Below are 23,282 nucleotides of genomic sequence, written 5' to 3' on the forward strand. Positions count from 1 at the left end.
GTACCGTGGATGTGTACTCCTCCAAGTCCTGATTTCCAAAAATGTCCCAGTTTGTCCTTTCAAAGCAGTCCTGTAGCTGTGAGGAAGCTCCTTCAGGCCAAGTTTTAACAGTCCTGGTGGTGGGTTGAGCTTTTCTCCTGAGGGGGGTGTATGCTGGTGCTAAGTGAATGGATAGGTGATCCGACTGGCCTAAGTGTGGTAGTGGTGTGGCTCTAAACCCCTTCTTGATGTTTGAGTAGGCCTTGTCTAATGTATTTTCTCCCCTGGTTGCACATTTGATGTGTTGTTCAAACTTGGGGAGAACTGATTTTAAGTCTGCGTGATTGAAATCACCAGCTATGATATGGGCTGCTTTGGGGTAGGTGTTCTCTTGTTTGCTGATAGCGCTATGGAGGTAGCCTAGGGCTATGCTAGCATTAGCATCCGGTGGGATATACACAGCTGTAACTATGACCATGGTAAACTCACGTGGAAGGTAGAAAGGCCTGCATCTAACTATCAGGTACTCCAAATCAGCAGAACAGTGTCTGTCTATGATTGTGGTATTTGTGCACCAGTTGTTGTGAACGTAGATGCATAACCCCCCTCCTTTGCTCTTACCATAGTCTTTGTTTCTATCCCAGCGAAATGCTGTGCGGCCTGCTAGCTCAATGGCTCCGTCAAGTGCGTGTAGCCACGTCTCTGTTATTAGCAGAATGCAACTGTCCGCGATGAATTTATTTGCGGCGACCTATAGTCTTAGTTCGTCCATTTTGTTGGTGATAGATCTGGCGTTGGTGAGAATGATGCTGGGTAGCGGTGGTTTATGTGGTTGTTGCCTTAGCCTAGCGAGTAGTCCGGTCCGGCGACCACGCTTTTGCTTCCTGTGCCTCCTCCGTCTCCGGCGTTTGCTGGGGCCGACAACAATCCACAGAGAGCCCGGTGTCCTGGCTATCTCCTCTGGTATGTTGCGTGAATGCAGAAAAACACACTTAACTGCCTGTTTACACTGTAATCCGATAATCAGAAGATCCTGTCGGCTGAAGGTGAGATTCGCATGACAAAACGTAACATTGTCAAACATACATACAAAAAAAAACACACAAAAAAAGCACCGAAAGGGTGAGCTTCGAGCCGCTGCAACTGTGCGCGCCGCCATCTAAGTATAGATAACATGGTCAGAGACAGTAAGACTGGTTGGAGAACTGGGAAGGGAGAGGGATGGAGAGAGAGGGAAAGCAAGGGTTACTTGAAGTTAGAGCAATCAATGTTCAGACCGCTGCGGTGCAAGCCTCCCAAGCAAAATATGAGGTGTTGTTCTTCCAATTTGTGCTGAGCCTCACTCTGACAATGGAGGAGGCTCAGGACAGAAAGGTCAGTGTAGGAATGGGAGGGGGCGTTAAAGTGTCCAGCAACCTGGAGGCCAGGTAGGTTCAGGCAGACTGAGCAGAGGTGTTCAGCGAAATAATCACCAAGCCTGCACTTGGTTTTGCCGATATGCAGGAGTCCACACCCTGAACAGCAGATACAGTAGATGAGGTTGGAGGAGGTGCAAGTGAACCTCTACCTCACCTGAAAAGACTGTTGGGGTCCTTGGATGCAGTCGAGAGGGGAGGTATAGGGACAGGTATTGCATCTCCGGTGTTTGCTGGGGAAATTACTTGGGGAGGGGGTGGTTTGGGTGGGAAGGGCCAAGGACCAATTATGTAGGTGTTTATCGATTTATTTATTTATTAATCTTAGATTGCTCAACTCCTGGGATTTTCATTACTTTTGGGAAACAAGAAAATACATTCATATTACTTAATTGTGATATAAATGTGTCAAATATTTTTTTCATCCATGTAGAGAAATAAATAAAATGTAGCCAAACTACCAAAGTGATAGTGTTAAAGAGGGAACTGCAGATGCTGGAGAATCGAAGGTTACACAGAAAAGCTGGAGAAACTCAGCGGGTGCAGCAGCATCTATGGAGCGAAGGAAATAGGCAACGTTTCGGGCCGAAACCCTTCTTCAGACTGATCAGGGGTGGGGGTGGGTGGGGACAAGAAAGGGAAAAGGAGGAGTAGCCGGAAGGCTGGAGGGTGGGAGGAGACAGCAAGGGAGCTGAGGAAGGGGAGGACTTCCGCAAAGACCGCTCCCTCCATAACTCCCTTGTCAATTCTTCCCTTCCCTCTCGGTCCACCCCCTCCCCGGGCACTTTCCCTTGCGGCCGCAGCAGATGCAACACTTGTCCCTTTACCTCCCCCCTCAACTCCTTTCAGGGACCCAAGCAATCGTTCCAGGTGCGACAGAGGTTTACCTGCATCTCTTCCAACCTCATCTATTGCGTCCGCTGCTCTAGATGTCAGCAGATCTATATCGGTGAGACCAAGCGGAGGTTGGGCGATCGTTTCGCCGAACACCTCCGCTCGGTCCGCAATAACCTAGCTGACCTCCCGGTGGCTCAGCACTTCAACTCCCCCTCCCACTCCGCCTCTGACCTCTCTGTCCTGGGTCTCCTCCATGGCCACAGCGAGCAGCACCGGAAATTGGAGGAACAGCACCTCATATTCCGTTTGGGGAGTCTGCACCCCGGGGGCATGAACATCGACTTCTCCCAATTCTGTTAGTCCTTGCTGTCTCCTCCCCTTCCTCAGCTCCCCTGCTGTCTCCTCCCACCCTCCAGCCTTCCGGCTCCTCCTCCTTTTCCCTTTCTTGTCCCCACCCACCCCCACCCCTGATCAGTCTGAAGAAGGGTTTCGGCCCGAAACGTTGCCTATTTCCTTCGCTCCATAGATGCTGCTGCACCCGCTGAGTTTCTCCAGCTTTTCTGTGTAACCTACCAAAGTGATAGTTTTTGCCTCGTGGGGCAGCAGTGATGTCGAAAAGGAGCCCGGAACCTTTCACAGGATACCGGTAGCGCAGCCGGACAGGTTTTGCCGACGGAACTCAGCCTGCTGCCGTAATGGCTCCGCTGCTGCGGGTTTTTTGCGTTCACGGTTACCGACAGGACGAGAGGTCGTTCCGGGAGCGGACCGGCTCGCTGCGGAAACTGCTGAAGAAACGGGCCGAGCTGCTCTACGTGTCGGCGCCGCTCCGGGTGCCGTCGCTGACGGGAACGGGGCCGGGACAGCAGCAGGAGGAGCAGGCGCCCGCTGCCGGTGAGCGCGCGGCCTATGTGGGGACAACCGGGAGTCGGCAGCGCGCGCGGCCCCGGAGTGGGGGGGGAGGGGGAGGGGGAGAGAGGGGGAGGGGGTAGGAGGGGGGGCAGCGCGCGCGCCGTAGATTGACTGTCAGCACATGATAATTTATGGTAATTTATGATGATTTATGATACCATAGCAACCGTTCGGCCCGTCGCTCTGTGCCCGCCCACCCTTGCCAGCAGCTGACGGTTCTTGGTGGTGACACCAGGTTCAAGTCTCCCTTCCACCCGGGTCTGGCCAACACCAGGCTCCGGGCCACGTCGGGGCAATCATCAACCTGGTCAAATTTAGCAACAGTCTAAAGAAGGGTTTCGGCCCGAAACGTTGCCTATTTCGTTCACTCCCTAGATGCTGCTGCACCCGCTGAGTTTCTCCAGCATTTTTGTGTACCTTCGATTTTCCAGCATCTGCACTTCCTTCTTAAACAACCTCCACGTGCTTTTGAACCAAAAAATCCCGTTAAACCAAGTTTTCATGAGAAGAACTTTTTTCACACAGAGAGTGGTGAATCTGTGGAACTCTCTGCCACAGAGGGTAGTTGAGGCCAGTTCATTGGCTATATTTAAGAGGGAGTTAGATGTGGTCCTTGTGGCTAAGGGGATCAGGGGGTATGGAGAGAAGGCAGGTATGGGATACTGAGTTGGATGATCAGCCATGATCATATTGAATGGCGGTGCAGGCTCGAAGGGCCGAATGGCCTACTCCTGCACCTAATTTCTATGTTTCTAAACAAAAATGCCGGAGAAACTCAACGGGTGCAGCAACATTTCCGTTGCCCATTTCCTTCGCTCCATGGATGCTGCTGCACCTGCTGAGTTTTTCCATACCTTCGATTTTCCAGCGTCTGCCGTTCCTTCTTAAACCCCTTAAACTATCCTAGAAAGCCTCACGCATGTTTTAACGTCATGACACTTCAGGACAAACATTTAAAATCTTGGATTTTATGAGACGTCTTTTGGTGATGCAGATGTAGAGGATATATATAGGAGGTAATTTCTGAGCTGAAGGTGGCAGTGGAGGACTGAATTAAACTAAAGGCTAGAATTGGAGGAAGATAGTCTGAGGAAGGGTCTCCACCAGAAACATCACCCATTCCTTCTTGTTGCACAGATGTCACAGTGAATGAGAGGGATTTGGAAACAAAGGGAGGAAGGCTATTTCTGCCATTCCATTAGGTAGTGGCTGTTTGTTATCTAAACCATCAATAAATCTTTATCTTGATGTTCTTTCAAAACAAGAGTTTATTAATAGGTGCAGGTGGAACTTCAGCAGGTCAGGCAAAATCTGGGGAGGGAATGGACGACACATTTTGGGCCAGGGTCGTTCTTCAGACTTGTCCATTCCCTCCTCTGATGCTGCTGACCTGCTGAGTTCCTTCAGAAGTTCCTTCAGAACTTTGTATTTTGCTCAAAATTCCAGTATTTTGTGTCTTCAAAAGTTAATCACTGCCAGTTTTGAAATGGTTATGATCCCTCCCACTGTTTAACTGGAACCTATTTTTCAAAGAAAAAGTTCCAAATTTACACATCTTCAATGTTCAATTGTGCTTTCTTGTCTAGCCCTGAATATTCTAGCTCTGGTTCAGAGTCTGAAGATGGGTCTTGACCCAAAACATCACCCATTCATTCTCTCCAGAGATGCTGCCTGTGTTACTCCAGCATTTTGTGTCTACCTTTGATTTAAGCCAGCATCTGCAGTTCTTTCCTACACACCAGTTCTGGTTAAAGTTTTGCTGCCTGAGGAATTATTTTCAATTATAAGTACTTTAATTGTCTTTAACACTCCAATTAGACTTAATCAATACACAGGAGATTACAGATCTAGTCTCTGCAACCCATTTAGCCCTGGTATCATTCCAATTAATTATAGAATCGTATAGCATGAACATCAGCTTTTCTGTCCAATAAGTAAATGCTGCGCGCTTTATCTTTTATCTGTGCACTGCGGATGGCTTGATTATATTCATGTGTAATCTTTATTTAACTGGATAGCACACTAACAAAAGTGCTTCACTGTATCTCGGTGAATTAAACTAAATCATTCACACTAAGCAGCGGATACCATTCCCATTAACCTCGGCACTGGGTCTATAGCCCTCTGCCTCAGTGATACAGGTGTTTATCTACACACTACTTAAATGCTGTCAACGATCCAATTCAACCACTCTCACAGTGTGCATTCCAGGTACTTGCCACGATGAATCTCTTCCCCCTTGCCCTAATCCTCTGGTGCTGTCATTTTTTTGAGAGGTCAATAAATCCATCCTAAGGGTTAAAGTAATTACTGCCTTGACAACATCGCCTACACCTTAAAAGTTTTGACGAATTGGTTAGTAAGTTTGCTGGTGACACAAAAAAATGGTGGAGTTGCAGACAAGAGGAAAGCTGTCTAGGGATACTTTAGGATATAGATCAGTTACAGATATGGGTGGGGAAATGGCAGATGGTGTTTAATCTGGGTACATGTTACAAAAGGCTTAGATAGTATAGCGGTGAGAAAATTCTTGCCAGGGTGGAAATGTCAAAGACTAAATGGCATAGCTTCAAGGTGAGAGGAGATTTTTTTTAAGGAGGTGTGCAGGGTATGTGTTTAATACCGAGAATGGTGAGTGTCTGGAATGCACTGCTAGGGGTGGTGGTGGAAGCAGCTACAATATTGGCGTTTAAGAGACTTTTAGGTAAACACGTGAACATGCAGGGAAAGGAAGGATATGGATCATGATGGGATTAAAAGTAACACTAGCAAATTTGCAGATGACAAAAAGCTGGGTGGCAGTGGGAACTGCGAAGAGGATGCTAGGAGGTTGCAGGATGACTTGGACAGGCTGAGCAAGGCGTCTGTGTGTGTGTGGTTATCCACTTTGGTGGCAAGAACAAGGAGGCAGATTATTATCTAAATGGTGTCATATTAGGAAAAAGGGAAGTGCAACGAGACCTGGGTGTCCTTATACACCAGTCACTGAAAGTAATCATGCAGATACAGCAGGCAGTGAAGAAAGCTAATAGACAATAGGTGCAGGAGTATGCCATTCGTTCCTTCGAGCCAGCACCGCCATTCAATGTGATCATGGCTGATCACCACAATCAGTACCCCGTTCCTGCTTTCTCCCCATATCCTCTGACTCTGCTGCCTTTAATAGCCCTATCAAGCTCTTTCTTGAAAGTATCCAGAGAACAGGCCTCCACTGCCCTCTGAAGCAGAGAATTCCACAGACTCACAACTCTCGGTGAGAAAAAGTGTTTCCTCGTCACCGTTCTAAATGCCTTGCCCTTATTCTTAAACTGTGGCCCCTGGTTGTGGACTCCCCTAACATCGGGAACATGTTTCCTGCCTCTAGCATGTCCAAACCCTTAATAATCTTACTGCTGATTTACATCGGGGAGACCAAGCGCAGGTTGGGCGATCGTTTCGCCGAACACCTCCGCTCAGTCCGCAATAACCAACCTGGCCTCCCGGTGGCTCAGCACTTCAACGCCCCCTCCCATTCCCAATCCGACCTCTCTGTCCTGGGTCTCCTCCATTGCCAGAGTGAGCAACAGCGGAAATTGGAGGAACAGCACCTCATATTCCGCCTGGGGACCTTGCGTCCGGATGGCATTAACATTGACGACTTCTCCCAATTTTGCTGTCTCCTCCCCTTCCTTAACCCTCTAGCTGTCTCCTCCCACCCTCCTATCCGCCCGCCCTCGGGCTCCTCCTCCTCCCCTTTTCCTTCCTTCTTCCCCCCCCCCCCTCACCCCCCATCAGTCTGAAGAAGAGTTTCGGCCCGAAACGTTGCCTATTTCCTTCGCTCCATAGATGCTGCTGCACCCGCTGAGTTTCTCCAGCAATTTTGTGTACCTTAATAATCTTATATGTTTCAATAAACATCCCCTCTCATCCTAAATTCCAGAGTATACAAGCCCAGCTGCTCCATTCTCTCAGCATATGACAGTCCCGCCATCCCGGAAATTAACCTTGTGAACCTACGCTACACTCCCTCAATAGCAAGAATGTCCTTCCTCAAATTTGGTGACCAAACTGCACAGAATACGCCAAGTGTGGTCTCACTAGGGCCTTGTACGACTGCAGAAGGACCTCTTTGCTCCTATCCTCAACTCGTCTTGTTATGAAGGCCAACATGTCCTTCACTGCCTGCTGTACCTGCATGCTTACTTTCATTGACTGATGAACAAGGACCCCCAGATCCCGTTGTACTTCCCCTTTTTCCAATTTGACACCAATTAGATAATAATCTGCCTTCCTGTTTTTGCTACATTTGCTCACATTTATCCACATTAAACTGCATCTGCCATGCATCTGCCCACTCACCCAACCTGTCCAAGTCACCCTGCATTCTCATAGCATCCTCCTCACAGTTCATACTGCCACCCAGCTTTGTGTCATCTGCAAATTTGCTAATGTTACTTTGAATCCCTTCATCTAAATCATTGATGTATATTGTAAATAGCTGCGGTCCCAGCACCGAGCCTTGCAGTACTGCATTAGTCACTGCCTGCCATTCTGAAAGAGACCTGTTAATCCCTACTCTTTGTTTCCTGTCTGCCAACCAATTTTCTATCCATGTCAGCACTCTACCCCCAATACCATGTGCCCTAATTTTGCCCACTAATCTCCAATGTGAGACCTTATCAAATGCTTTCTGAAAGGCCAGGTACATCCACTGGCTCTCCCTTGTCCATTTTCCTAATGGCATGTTGGCCTTAATAACAAGAGGATTTGAGTATAGGAGTAAAGAGGCCCTTCTGCAGTTATACAGGGCCCTCATAAGACCACATCTGGAGTATTGTGTGCAGTTTTGGTCTTCTAATTTTTAGGAAGGACATCCTTGCTATTGAGGTAGTGCAGCGCAGATTCAGGAGTTTAATCATCGGGATGGCGGGACTGTCGTATTAGGAAAGATTGGAAAGATATGGCTTGTATTCACTAGAATTTAGAAGGATGAGAGGGTATCTTAGAGAAATGTTTACAATTATAAAAGTACTGGACAAGCTAGATGCAGGAAAAATGTTCCCAATGTTGGGGGAGTCCAGAACCAGGGGCCACAATCTAAGAATAAAGGGGAGGCCATTTAAAACTGAGATGGGAAAAGCTTTTTCACCCACAGTGTTGTGAATTTGTACAATTCTATGCTTCAGAAGGCAGTAGACGCCAATTCACTGGATGAATTTAAAAGAGAGTTAAGGGCCTGTCCCACTTGACGTTTTGCCAGTGTCATATCAGTGTCGCCAAAAGATTTTGAACATTTCAAAATCCAGCGGCGACAAAAAAGTTATTGCGACACTTGAAAAAACACCGTGCGTCATACGTCATCACACCGCGTATTTTTTGCCGCAGTCGCCAAAATAAATCACCGAGTGGGACAGGCCCTGTAGATAGAACTCTAGGGGCTAGCGGAATCAAGCGGTATGAGGAGAAGGTAGGCACGGGTTACTGATTGTGGATATGATCACGATGAATGGCGGTGCTGGCTCGAAGGACCAAATGGCCTCCTCCTGCACCTATTTTCTGTGTTCTATGTGCAGGCATAAGGGATTAATTGAACTTGGCATTATGTTCAGCTAAGACATGGTCGGCTGAAGGGTCTGTTCCTGTGCTGCACTGTTTATGATTCACACTGAAAACCGGTTGTGTTTCATTTTCTCAGGGACTCGAGCAGTAGAGACTGAGGGAGATGGTCGTGGTTGGTGGTTCTCGAACCCAGAGGAGGAGAGTTTTGATGCTTTGGACAAGGTGGAGTCCTGCAAAGGATTGGAGGAATCACTAGAGACCATCGGCAAAGCCATGACTGAATTAGGCCCATTCGATGGTATCATGGGCTTTAGCCAAGGAGCGGCTCTAGTGTCTATGATTTGTGCCCTCGGGCAGCAGGGAGACCCCAGATTCCAGTTTAATTTTGCAATCCTTGTCGCCGGCTTCAGGAGCAGGTGCAAGCTGCACGATCATTTCTACAAGGAATCCATTATTCTTCCGACCTTGCATGTGTTCGGTGAAACTGACCGGGTCATCCCTGGCGAGCTGAGCCGGGAACTGTCCACGACCTTTGTGAATCCCGTGGTTCTCACTCACACAGGAGGACATTTTGTCCCAGCCTCTGCAGCTCAGAAGCAGGTTTATTTTGAGTTTCTGGAAAAGTTTGAGAAGAAATAGTTGAAGCCACAAATGTTTGTACCATTAAAATATTTTGACTGGCGATCCTTGAAGATGCAATGTGGTGGATCTTTGTTAAAAGATAATTGATGCAAATGGGGAAAGAGAGGGTCAGCTTATGTTGCTCCCAGTTGAATCACTAGGATTGTGAGAAGCGGGATGGCTACCCAGTTCAAATCCCACATTCGGGCACACTGGTGCTTTACTGAACATGCCTTTACCCAGCATTTATACAAAAGTCACTGGATAAAGTCAGGTATTGAAACATTGATTCTTCACTTCCCAACTCCAGGGCACTGTGCCCCACTCCAAGTGATGCCATCCCACCCTCTGTTATGCTCATTTATCCCTGTTGTAGTTACAAAGCATTCAAGAAGTTTAATTATTTCCCCCCTGTTTTCCATCCCCTTGATTGTGGGGTGCCATATAGAGTTATACAGCACAGAAACGGGCCCTTCAGCCCACTGAGTCCGCCAGCCATCTAGCACCTTTTTACACCGTTCCCATTATATTTCCTCTACATTCTCATTAAACCATCCACCCCTCCCCACCTCCTCCAAATTCTACCATCCACCGTCTTAATGGATAATTTTACGGCAACCAATTAACATACTGACCCACATATCTTTGGGATGTGGGAAGAAACTGGAACATCTAGATTCTTCACAGTCACAAGGAAAATATACAAACTCCACACAGACAGCACCTGAGGTCAAAATTGAACCCAGGTGATTGGAATTGTGTAAACACAGTAGTGTTTACACACCAGTTCCATTTTTATCTTGATCAGAAGCCCTTTCTACATAACTTGTCACCTCCAAAATGCTAAAATTCAACAAAGGGCATTCAAGGTTCTCTGTGTCCTTGGGTATAAAGTCTGCTCTCGACTCCGCAATGCCTTTCCAGCTCTTCATTTACTGAGGGGGATTTGCAGAAACAAGAGATTTGCAATTTTAGGCCAAAGTGCAGTTGGGAGTGGCTCAAACCATGCTACATCATTCAGGACTTCTCATAGTTCACCCCCACATTCCATTCAAGTGGGTACAACCCAAACCCTTTGTGAAGTGAAACTTGAGGTGACAGGCTGGGAAGAACCCTTCCCGCTGAGTGCTCACTCCTTGTAGACAACTCCTTGGCAACAAAAAAGTTCCATGTGGTTGCACTTTAACCTGCCTCTCCCACTTCAGAAGTTAGCATTTCTAATATCTAATGAGCAGGAAAATAAGGACCTTCCATTGGGGTACAAAGGACAAAAACTGGTTTGGCCCACTGGGGGAGGCACTTTAGGGGGCGGCACGGTGGCACAGCGGTGGTTGCTGTCTTACAGTGCCAAAGACCCGGATTTGATCCTGACTACGGGTTCTGTCTGTACGTAGTTTGTATGTTCTCCCCGTGACCGCGTGGGTCTTTCCTCCCACTCTCCAAAGACATACAGGTCTGAAGAAGGGTCTCGACCCGAAGCGTCACCCATTCCTTCTCTCCAGAGATGCTGCCTGGCCCATTGAATTACTCCAGCATTTTGTGTCTGTCTACGGGTTTGTAGGTTAATTGGCTTTGGTAAAATAAATTGTAAATAGTCCTTAATGTGTAGGATAGTGCCAGTGTATGGGGGATCGCTGGTCGGCGCGGACTCGGTGGGCTGAAGGGCCCGTGTCCGCGCTGTATCTCTAAACTAAATTAACTAAACACTGGGACAATGTAAGGATTTAACATTGTCTGAAGTCTGAAGAAGGGTCTCGACCCGAAACGTCATCCATTTCTTCTCTCCAGTGATGCCTGTCCCGCTGAATTACTCTGGCATTTTGTGTCTGCCTAAGGATTTAACACGTTAGTACAGGTCTTAAAGTGTGAGTTGGTTTTGGTAATCAGAAAATGAAACAGCACAGAAGGTCCCATCTCTCTGATCTACCAGCTCTCTGATAGAGCCATCCAATTAATCCCACAGATTTACCTTCGCCATGGATGCATAAATATTTACCTGTTACCGTTGCTATTGAAAATACTCCACTGCCTGTTCAATCAGAACAATGCGGACTACAACAACAATATACGATATACAATATTTATTACATGTCATTTGAACCTCAGTGAGGCTCAAACGAAATTCCGTTTCCACAGCCATACAAACAAAGACAATTTCCTACAAGACACACACACAATTCAATTTACAGAAACATCCATCACAGTGAATCGCCTCCTCACTGTGATGGAAGGCAAAATCTTTTCTCTCCCCTGCACCATTTCTCTCCCATTGTCGAAGCCCCAGGCGGGCGATGGTAAGTCCCACGACCATTTTAGGCCGCGCCAGGCGATGTACGGCCCCGCTCTGGGTCATTCCAACCCTGCGACACGGGCTGGAGAAGTTACGTTGCGGGAGCTCCGGAAAGCGGTCTCCCACCTGGACCCGCGAGCTCCCGATATCCCAGTCCACCGGTCTGCAGCTGGAGCCTCCGAGCCACCACCGCTCCCCAAGCTCCGAGGCTGGCCAGCCCCATAATGGTAAGTCCGCAGCTGCGCGACTGGAGCCCCCAGGTCGTTCCAGTTGGAGGCCGCTCCACGGTGCTAGGCCCCAACGACAACGGAGACCCGACGGAAAAGGTCGGGTCTCCCGTGCAGGGAAGAGATTTTTTTAAGTTTCCCCCGCCCCCCACATATACACAGTTAAAAACAGTATTAAAAAACACGAACAACTACATTTAACTAGACAAAAAATAATAAAAGACGGACAGGCTGTAGGGGCCGCTGCAACAGGTGAGTCGCGCCACACTTACGTTTCGCAAAAAAAAAGCTTGTGTTGCCAATTGTTCTTATGTCAATCGCCTTAAATGTTTGTTCTCTGGTTACTGACCTGCAAGACATTGAAGTGGTTTCCTTTTGGAACCATTGGAATCATTAATGATTCTAAACATCTCTATCAATTCATCTTCCCTCACCTCTTTGATTTCAGTGAAGTGCTAAGATTGGATTGTTTGTCCGGTTGGAGGTGGTGTACAATGTGGGAGGTCAGAAAGGAGCAAAAGTACAAGCAATAACCCAGCTGCAACCACTCCAATCTAAGATCAAGTTCTTCTCAGGAAAAGAGAAGATTCATAATGTCAGGGTCACACAACATGGAAACAGGCCCTTTAATCCAGCAAGTCTGCTATCAAGCACCTAAAAACACAAAGTGCAAGAGTAACTCAGCGGGTCAGGCAGCATCTCTGGAGAACATGGATAGGCAACGTTTCAGGTTGTGACCTTCAGGTTTCTTGAGTCTGAGGAAGGGACCTCATCCAAAACATCGCCTATCCTTGTTCTTCAGAGATGCTGCCTGACCCGCTGAGTTTCTCCAGCACTTTGTGTTGTTTGCTCAGGATTCCAGCATCTGCAGTTCCTTGTGTCTGTCAAGCACCTATTTGTACTAATTCCATTTTGTGCCCTCCATATTCCCTAATGACTTTGAAAGGGTAATCATTTGTTTTCATTTGCAGAGGACCACGACAAGCGAGGGAACCATAGGCTGGAGAGCATAATATCAGTGGTGGCCAAAGATGGTGGGATGGGTTCTAAGAGAATGATAACCTATCTGCATTTCAAAAGACAAGGACTGATGTAGGATAATCAGATTTGTCTGTGGGAAATAGTGTCTCATGAATTTAATTGAGAATTTTGGAGAGGTGACAAAGGATTGATGATGGCAAGGTGATAGATGTCTACATAGACTTCAGCAAGGCCTTTGACAGGCTAGATCATCTGTCCACCTCCCTCCTCAGATGCTGCTTAAATCACCGTGTCTCTCCAGCAGATTATATTTTGCTCAAGGTTTCGAGGCAAATTGATTAAATGCAGCTAAATGGAACTTGCTCAGGTAGGCAACTTGGTCAACACGATGAGTTGGGCTTGTTTCCGTGATGTATGACTCTGCATCTTGACTAATAAACCCAAATGGAATTCTTTATCCAGAAATTGAAAATATGGAATTGCTACCATGGGGCAAATAGCAGGGATAAATTTATACAGACAAGCGATATTAAAGAATAGAAAGCTAAATTGATAGGGTTAAATATAAAAGAAGGGAAGATCACTCCTGGGATACAGTGTATGAAGAAGGCTACATTCAAAGACCGTACCATTGATTCCTGGAATGAGGACCTGTTTCATGTGGAGATATTGAGTAGGAATGGGCCAATGATCAGCATTTTGGAAGAATGAGAGATGATCTTATTGATTTAAGATTCTGAAAGCGCACTGGCCAGATTGTAAAAGGTGCTTCCCTTAACTGGAGAGGTTAGAACAAAGGGGAAACTGTCTCAACCCAAAATGTCAACTATCCATGTTTTCCGGAGATGCCGCCTGACCCGCTGAGTTACTACAGAACTTTGTGTCTTTTTTTGTAAACCAACAACTGCAGTTCCTTATGTCTACATTGAACGTCTAAGAATGTCAGGAGGATTGTGATATTTTTTAATTCTATATACCAGAGGGCGTTCTTCTGCTTACATATTCTCAAGGCTGAGATAGATTTTTGGGGCAAAGTAGATGAGGATTGGGCAAGAAAATGGGGTTGAGGCAAAGGATTGGTCAGAATTTTGTCAAATGGTTTGGAGGTGCAATGTAGCATGTGGCTCCTGTTTCTTGTTCACATGTCAAAGGTTACCCGCAGCACAGTGGCACAGTAGTCAGTCGGCTCCTGTGACCCAGGTTCAATCCTGACCTCTAGTGCTGTCTGTGTAGAGTTCACATGTTTTATTTGAGGGTTTCCTATAGATGTTTCAGAATGTTTCCACATCCTAAAGATGTGCTGGTAGATTAATTGACTACTGAGTGTTACCTCTAATGCGGGTGAGTCGTAGGTGAAAGGGGGTGCGGAGGGAGTTAATAGGCATAAGAGAGATAAGGGTTGCAGGACGATAAGTGAGTAGAATGGGATTACTCTGAGAGGTACCACTGATTCAGTGGGCTGAATGGCATCTTAGTATGTCCTAATGAAGAAGAATTAGCATCGATCAGTCAAATTGTAGCACCTGTTTTCCGAGCAGTACTGTAAATATCGACAACCTCCGAGTCAGAATTTGCAATCTGTCAAAATAAGAGCCCAGTTACAAACTAGTTTTGTCTATCTCGGAGGCAGAATTAACGGTGAAACCAAAGAAGGATAAAAAAAGTTTGTATTTTACAAACAGCAACATTCTGTTTCTGCTGCAGTTGATTGTGTGATCTCAGGAAATGCTGGCACTCTTAATAGGTTACACTTGATTTTATGTCAAATGATTGTTCAGTATATCAAGCCATCTGTGGTGGGGCTGTTGGCAGCATCTCCCCGGGGTGTCTGTTTACTTCCTGTCATCTTTCCTTTCCAAATAAATCCATCAAAATGGAATCAAAGGCAACCTGGTTTTTGATTGACGGTTGGGCTAGGATGGAAGAGGGTACTGAAATTTTAAGAGAAAGCAGAAAACATTGCAAACGTTGCAAAATAGACAGCACCTGTGAGTTGAGAAACATTTCAGGCTGATGGTTAGGTTGGATTACATTATTGTGTTGAGGCTCCCCCCACACCATCACCACAATCAGTCTGAAGAAAGGTCCTGACCCAAAAGGTCACCTGTCCCTGTTTTCCAGAGATGCTGCCTGACCTGCTGAGTTACTCCAGCACTTTATGTCTTTTTTTGTGCGTGAAAGAAATCATGGGACAGAGAGAAACAACCGTGTTCTCCCTGTACTTGGATGATACTTGTCCTGAAATCGCACAAACAGAACAGATTATCTGCTGGATGTCACCATGCTGATTGTGGGCACTTGCTTTGCACAAATAGGCTGTAAAATCTATATCACAGCAGAGACAATGTAGTAAGTAATTCACCAGTAAAGCATTTTGAGACACCGGAGATTGTGAAACGTGCTCTATAAATATGTTTTCCTTTCATAGGCTCGGGCTTGGAAGGGGAACAGGCAACTCTCTTTTTTAAACCTGCTGATCATCATTTTCTTTTGCGTAAACATCTGCTGCTTTCAGTGCTTGATGAATAGTGGAGCAATTGTTGCTGAATGTTAAAACAATTACCCTGTGTGTCCAATGGAAAAGTAAATTGATACACAATCTGAGCCGTGAACTTTGGCTGAACATGAGTTGGAAACAAAACCTGGTCATAGAATGTACACCTCGAATGTCGGGTTTATTTTGTATTGATGCAATCCCTGGCCTATTTTTGCAAGCCTTGCACAATAGAAGGCTGGATCAAAGCGATGTATAAATCACCTTCACAGTCGTCTGAAAATATCATTTTAGTTGGAGGGTGAAAAAACATTGAAAGACCTAATCAAATAAAACCGTATCAGAAATATTTTTGCTTGAAAACATTTAATGATTACAGTTCTCTTTAAACAGCTTCAAACTCAGAGCAGAATGATTTACCAAGAGCAGAATGTTTTAAAATGACATCAAAATGTGGAAGAGTTCTAAAGACTTATTTCCCCTGGCAAGCACTCCTCACGAAACAAAGGGATGTTTTAAATCTTTTCTTCCTCTGATGTCTTCATTTTTCCTTGGCTCAAAGCTTTACCGATTTTCTTTCTTTTTAGCTCATGTGGTTCAATGGATGGAACTCTCAACGCGAGTCAAAAGGTCCAGGTCCTACTCTAGGGAAAGGTAGACAAAAATGCTGGAGAAACTCAGCGGGTGAGGCAGCATCTATGGAGCAAAGGAAATAGGTAACGTTTCAGGCTGAAACCCTTCAGAAAGTTCAGGGAAAACTTTGGTTTGTTCCATGGACATGCTCATCTGAGGACATCCTCAGAAGCATCACCGCTGACCAAGCTGGTCATGTTCTGAAAGACCTACAACAGGGTTGAGCCTGCAGTCGATGAGGGGTGAATCAAGGAGACGGAGAAACCTAGTTGACCTTGTCACGCATCTGGCTACAGCAGATGGATAGTTCCATGATGGTTATGGGGGAAATGACGGCATACTGACACAGTAGACACCCACCAATGGGATAGATTCAGGTCAGAATGTAGCAGGTGAAAAATTCATGAGGCACTGTGGTCATCACACCATTTCACCAGAATCTCCAACTTTATAGCCATGCATATCCCTCATGCCTCCAGTACTGTCATTGCCGGGGGGGGGGGGGGGGGGGGGGGGGGGTGATCCTGGTTCAACGAGTAGCATTTTACAGCATAGAACCAGGCCCTTCGGCCCACTGCATCCATGGATACCATCAGGCCTTTCTATACTAATCCCATTTGCCTGCAAAAATTCCACATGTCTATAACCTGCTCATTCAAGTACCTGTCCAGATGTCCATTAAATGTTTTTTCTTGTTCTTGCCTCCACCATCTCCTCTGGCAGCTCATTCCAGATACCAACTACTCTTTGTGTGAACAATCTCCTCAGTTCCACCTCACCTTAAACCGATGCCCTCTAGTGTTAGACATCCCTACAATGGAAAATAAGCACTACTTATCCACCCAATTTATGTCTTTAGAACTTATACTCTGTCATGCTACCTCTCTGGTTCTTTCGCTCCAGGGAAAACTGATCAGCCTATAAAAATATTTGCTTATAACTCAATCTCTCCAATCCTGTCAATATCCTTGTGAATCTTTTCTGCATCCTCTCTATCTTAATCACAATCTATAGTGTGGTGAACAGAATTGTACCCAATACACCACGTGTGGCCAAATCAGTGTTGTACACAAGCAACATAATGTTCTCTTATCAATTCTTACACTCAATGCTGCAGCCAATGATAGCAAGTATGCCTTTGGCCTTCCTCTCCACCCTGTCTACATGTGTTGCCACTTTCAGAGAATTATGTATTTGTATTCCAATGTCTCACTGTTCAACAACATTCCAAGGGTAAGCACAAAGTGGTGGAGTAATGCCCCTGTCCCACTTAGGAAACCTGAACGGAAACCTCTGGAGACTTTGCGCCCCACCCAAGGTTTCCGTGCGGTTCCCGGAGGTTTTTGTCAGTCTCCGTACCTGCTTCCACTACTTGCAACCACCTGCAACCTCCGGGAACTGCACGGAAACCTTGGGTGGGGCGCAAAGTCTCCAGAGACTTCAGTTCAGGTTTCCTAAGTGGGACAGGGGCATATTACTCGGCTGGTCAAGCAGCTTATCTAGAGAAAAAGGATATGTGATGTTTCGGGTCGGGACTCTTCTTCAGTCTGACCTGAAATGTCACTCATCCTTTTTCGCCAGAGATGCTGCCTGACCCGCTGAGTTACTCCAACACTTTGTGTCTATCTTCGGTTTGTACCAGCATCTGCAGTTTATTTCCACACAACATTCCTGCGTGTATATCCTCTCCTGGTTCAACTTCCCAACATACATCACTTTGCACTTGGCTGGATTCAACTCTATCTGCCATCCCCTTTCACAGTTGATCAAGATCCTGCTGCAATCGTAGACAACCTTCTTCACTGTCCACTATGTCTGTAAATAGATGAATCTTGCTACCTACCTTCTCATCCTCATCAATAATATATAATAAACAAATGATGCAGGACCGATCTCTGTGGCACTCCACCAGTCACAGGCCTCCCATCCGAAAAACAACCCTGAACTACCACCCTTACATTGTAATAAGTCAATTTTGTATCCTGTATCCGATGTGTTCTAACCTTCCAGACCAGCCTGTCATGCAGAGCCAAGTCAAAGGCCTTATTAAGGTTCGTGTGGACTTTATAGTGGAGTGGACGTCTACATCTAAGTAGATTTGTCAATCCTCTTGGTCATCACTTCAAAAAAACTGCGACGATGTCCCACTCACAAAGCATGTTATCTATCCCCATCAGTCCTTTTCAAATGCAAATAAATTATGTCCGTCAGAATCCCTTCCATTAACTTCCCTACCACTGATGTAAGGCTCACCGGCCTACACGTATCCCTGTCTATCATTGTTGCCCTTCTTAAATAAAAGTGCAACGTCTTCCATTACCTCACCCATGGCAAAAGACTTCCTCAGGTCCCCAGCAAGCTCCCTACTTGCTTCCTCCAACACCCTGGGGTCAGGCCTAGGGAATTTATCCATATCCTACACCTCCATTGTAATGTTGAGATGCTTTTGAGTCCGAATCCTTCTTCAGTTCATTGTATCCTTATTTAAGACTTTGTTCACTTCTTGTGGCTCCACAGATAGGTTATCACACTGATCTTTAAAGGGACCTATGCTCTCCCTAGCTACACATTTGCTCTTAATATGCCTACAGAAAAGGTCAGAATCAAATGCAAATCCCTCTGCTTTCTTATACGGAACCAAAGGATTTATGTGCTAGGTCCATTATTGCAGCTCTGGTGCATTGTATAACCACATCATCACTTTATTGTTCTCCCTTCTTGTTCATCATCAGCACAAGATGCTGTCAAACCCTGCAAAGCAATCAGAAAATCCCGTGGAGTAACTGATTATTCGAGAGAGCTCTTCATGATGTGAATGCTCTGGGTATTTTTTTTTAAATGTCAAAAATCATTCTCTTCCTTGAAAGCTCCAATTAGACTTCGGTTCTGAGCTGTGGTTTGGTAAATTATAATAGCCTGACAGTTACAGAAATAACATAATGGTTTTTTAATACAACAAAAGACGGGGTTGAAACTGGCATAATACTTCAGCTTTGCAGCTTGCAAGTGTTTCTCTCCCATACATCATTTATTGGATGCCTGCTGACCAGGAAACAGATATTCTGTATGGAATTTGATAATGCTTTGACCGTTTTATACTTTACTAAGGTGTTATCTAATGCTAGACATAAGAACTGCAGATGCTGCAATCATGAGCAATACACAGTGCTGGAGTAACTGACTGGGTCAGGCAGCATCTGTACTGAGAATGGAGAGGAGACGTTTTGGGTTGGGATGCTTCTTTAGACGCTGCCTGACTTGCTGAGTTTCTCTATCACTTTATTTTGTTGTTATATAAAGCTAGATATTCAACAGTAGTTGTTATGCAATTGCCCTGGGTAATGAGCTGTCTGTGGCAGCACAGTGGTAGAGTTGGTGCCTTCGAGTGCCAGTGACATGGGTTAGATCTTGACCAGGGTGCTGTTTGTACGTTCTTCCTGTGACCGTGTGGGTTTTCTCCGGGTGCACCGATTCCTCCCACGCTACAAGGATTGTCAGTTAATTTGGTTTTGGTAAGAAATTGTAAATTGTCCATAATGTGTAGGATAGTGCTAGTGTACGGGGTGATCGTTTGTCGGCATGGACTCGGTGCGCCGAAGAGCCTGTTTCCACACTGTTTCTCTGAAGTTTAATGTTTTTCTTACCGGTTGAGCCAGCGATCTAGTGTTGCAAGGTGCCTTTCTTGAATTACAAGCTGCCTTATTTCCACTGATCTTTATTTAAAACCATTTCACCTCACTGATCAACATGCATCTTTATTTTGTGAGGCTATTAAAGCTGGAAAGGAAAGTTAGTTTGAAGTAGATGCGGTAGAATGCTGTCCAAGGTGCTGATTGAGCACACATCATTTCATAATCATAAAGGCAACTCTATTTGGAAGGCACAATGGCACAGCTGGTAGAGTTGCTGCCTCACCATGCCAGGGAATCAGATTATATCCTAACTTTGAATGCTGTCTGTGTGGAGTTTGCATATTATCTCTGCACCCTCCCACCTTTCAAAGTCAGTGGAGATCCCGATGCGCAGAAATGTGTGAGACTTGTGACTTTATTGATCCTTTACTAATCATTTTATTGTTTGTCACTATACTTTAATAAACATAGTTTATCTGTAACCTTGAAGTATTCTTTCTCCATCATTGATCCAAATCCTTGAAACCTGCTTGCACCTTTACAATGGGTAGTTGATGGTCGGCACAGACTAGATGGGTGAAGGGGCTATTTCTGTGTTGTATCTCTCTATGATTCTATGACTATGATGCAAACTGGAGCTAAAGAGGCACAAATTTACTCACAGTGGTAAGGGTGGCGGCTAATCCAACTCCAGGCATTTCAATCTACATCAATGCTGACACTGCAGAATTGGGTGAGAAGATGGGACGAGGGGAGAAGGAATGGGAGGAAGGTGAGACGGGGATCTCAATGCACTTTCCAACGCTGATCAGGGGGATTCTCTCTGCTGCAGTGATCAATTTCTATTCCTCAAGCAGATGCTGATTTGCATCACCGTTGTTTGTTGGATCTTGCTCAAACATTTGCTATTTTATTGCCCTTAATTACTACCATTACTGCACTTCAACTGTACCTCAACCTAGACCCCTTGCCAGGAAAAATAGATCTTCCGAGGATTCCACCATCTCTCTTGCACAACATTCAGCTTTGGATCACCTTGACAATAAGAAGACCTATGTCAGGAGAGTTTTCATTCACTTCAGCTGCATATCACCGAATGAATCAATCTCTAAACTTCCTGGCCTTCCATCTTGTGCTTCCTTCTACAACTGACCTCTGGATTTCCTGACCAGCAGACCTCAGTTGGTCACAATTAGCTGTAATATTTCTTCCACCCTGAACCTCGACACTTGTGCCCCTTAAAGCTGTGTATTCTGTGGTCCATCCCCTGCTCAACCAGCCATGACTGTGGTATGGTACAACATCAACTCAATCTTTATGTTCGCCAATGATATCACTGGATAAACAACAAGGATGAGATGTAGTACAGTAAAGAGATCAAGAACATTGTGTCATCGTGTTAGGACAACGACCTAGCCCATAATATCAATAAGATGAAAGGGTTGGTTGCTGACTAAGGAAGCAAGGTTGAACACAACTGTCCTCATCATAGGATCTGCTGAGAGATGGTTGATAAGTTCCAAGGCATCCACATCACCAGCAACCTAACCAACAACCTTGCACATCAGTTACTTTCAGTGACTGATGTACAAGCACGCCCAGGTCTCGTTGTACCTCCCCTTTTCCTAATCTGACACCATTCAGATAATAATCTGCCTTCCTGTTCTTGCCACCAAAGTAGATAACCTCACATTTATCCACATTATACTATATTCTGCATCTGCCCACTCACCCAACCTATCCAAGTCACCCTGCAACCTCATAGCATCCTCATCGCAGCTCACACTGCCACCTAGCTTTGTGTCATCCGCAAACTTGGCGATGTCATATTTAATTCCCTCGTCTAAATCGTTAATATATATTGTAAATAACTGGGGTCCCAACACTGAGTCTTCTGAAAAGGAGCCGTTAATTCCTACTCTTCGCTTCCTGTCAGCCAACCAGTTCTCTATCCATGTCAATACCCTGCCCCCAATACCATGTGCTCTAATTTTGCACACTAATCTCTTGTGTGGGACCTTGTCAAAGGCTTTTTGAAAGTCCAGATACACCACATCCACTGACACTCCCTTATCCATTCTGCTTTTACATCCTCAAAAGAATTCAGATCAGTCGAGCATGATTTTCCCTCCATAAATCCATGCTGACTTTGACCAATCCTGTCACTGCTTTCCAAATGCGCTGCTATAGCATCTTTAACAATCGACTCAAGCATCTTCCCCACTACCGATGTAAGGCTAACAAGTTTATAATTCCCCGTTTTCTCTCCCCCTCCTTTCTTAAAAAGTGGGGTTACATTGGCTAGTCCACATGCCCTCCAGTCCACATGAACTGATCCAGAGTCGAGAGAACAATGATCACCAATGCATCCATGATTTCCAAGGCCACCAACTTGAGTACCCTGGGATGCAGGCCTTTAGGCCATGGGGATTTATCTGTCCAGTCCCAACAGTTTACTTAACACCATTTCCTGAGTAATGTGGATTCTCTTCAGTTCCCCCCACTAAATCCTCGGCCCCCTAGTATTTCTGGGAGATTGTGACTCCCTTAGTGAAGACAGAACCAAAATACTAATTTAACTGTTCTGCCATTTCCTTGTTTCCCATTATAAATTCACCTGTCTCTGATTGTAAGGGACCTACATTTGTCTTCACTAATCTTTTCCTTTTTACATATCTAAAGAAGCTTTTACAGTCAGTTTTTATATTCCCCGCAAGCTTTGTTTCATGCTCTCTCCCCCCCCCCTTTTAATTAACCTCTTTGTTCTCCTATGTTGAGTTCTAAATTTCTCCTAGTCCTATCGGTTTGCTGCTATCTCTAGCCAATTTATATGCCTTTTCCGTGGATTTAACACTGTCCTTGATTTCCCTCGTTAGTCATGGTTGAGCCACCTTCCCTGTTTTATTTTTAAGCCAGACAGGGATGAACAATTTTTGGAGTTCATCCATGCGGTCTTTAAATGTTTGCCATTGTGTCTCCACCGTCAACCCTTTAAGTATAATTTGCCAGTCTATCCTAGCCAATTCCCATCTTATACCATCAAAGTCTCCTTTCTTTAAGTTCAGGGCCCTGGTCTCTGAATTAACCTTGTCACTTTCCATCCTAATGCAGAATTCCACCATATTATGGTCACTGTTGCCCAAGGGGCTTTGCACAACAAGATCGCTAACTAATCCTTCCTCATTACACAATACCCAGTCTACAATGGCCTGTCCTCTAGTCGGTTTTTCTACATATTGGTTAAAAAAACTCATCCCGTATACATTCCAGGAAATCCTCCTCCTCATGCTACCAATTCCGTAGTAGATTAAAGTCACCCATGATAACTACTGTACCTTTGCTACACACATCCCTAATTTCCTGTTTGATGCTATCCCCAACCTCCCTACTGCTGTTTGGTAGTTTTTATAAAATTCCAACAAGCGTTTTCTGCCCTTGACTATTTTGCAATTCTACCCATTATGATTCTATAGCATCCAAGCTGATGACTCTCCTTGCTGTTGCATTAATCTACTCTTTAACCAGCAATGCCACCCCACCTCCTCTTCCTTTCTGTCTATCCTTCCCGAATATCGAATACCTCTGCATGTTTAGCTCCCAGCCTTGGTCACCCTGGAACCATGTCTCCATAATTCCAACTATATCATATTCCTTAACTACTAACTGCACATTCAATTCATCCACCTTAGTAGTGAATATAACCCAGTCCAACACTGGCTTCATCCC

General features: G+C 45.5%; 2 protein-coding genes across 2 annotated transcripts in view; both read left to right on the top strand.

Annotated features, from left to right (window-relative positions):
* The window catches only part of dph1 (diphthamide biosynthesis 1), a 650,424-nt gene extending 641,477 nt beyond the window's left edge, over window positions 1–8,947 (top strand). The window contains exon 12 of the mRNA XM_055657652.1: window positions 8,815–8,947. Coding sequence (XP_055513627.1) covers window positions 8,815–8,829 — 15 coding nt within the window. The 3' untranslated portion in view covers window positions 8,830–8,947. The remainder of the gene's footprint in view (window positions 1–8,814) is intronic.
* On the top strand, window positions 2,871–9,360 carry ovca2 (OVCA2 serine hydrolase domain containing). The gene is made up of 2 exons (XM_055657654.1): window positions 2,871–3,122; window positions 8,815–9,360. The coding sequence occupies exons 1-2, from the start codon at window positions 2,927–2,929 to the stop codon at window positions 9,315–9,317; spliced, it is 699 nt and encodes a 232-aa protein (XP_055513629.1). The 5' UTR covers window positions 2,871–2,926; the 3' UTR covers window positions 9,318–9,360.
* Window positions 9,361–23,282: the final 13,922 nt, after the last annotated feature.

The sequence above is a fragment of the Leucoraja erinacea genome, chromosome 28 (assembly GCF_028641065.1).
Source record: "Leucoraja erinacea ecotype New England chromosome 28, Leri_hhj_1, whole genome shotgun sequence".
NCBI lineage: Eukaryota > Metazoa > Chordata > Chondrichthyes > Rajiformes > Rajidae > Leucoraja > Leucoraja erinaceus.

What these genes read in the sequence shown, in the direction of transcription:
- ovca2 (XM_055657654.1), top strand. Translation starts at nt 2,927, where the DNA reads ATGGCTCCGCTGCTGCGGGTTTTTTGCGTTCACGGTTACCGACAGGAC. An exon ending in GGAGCAGGCGCCCGCTGCCG is followed by an intron (nt 3,123 to 8,814) that starts GTGAGCGCGCGG and finishes TCATTTTCTCAG; the next exon opens with GGACTCGAGCAGTAGAGACT.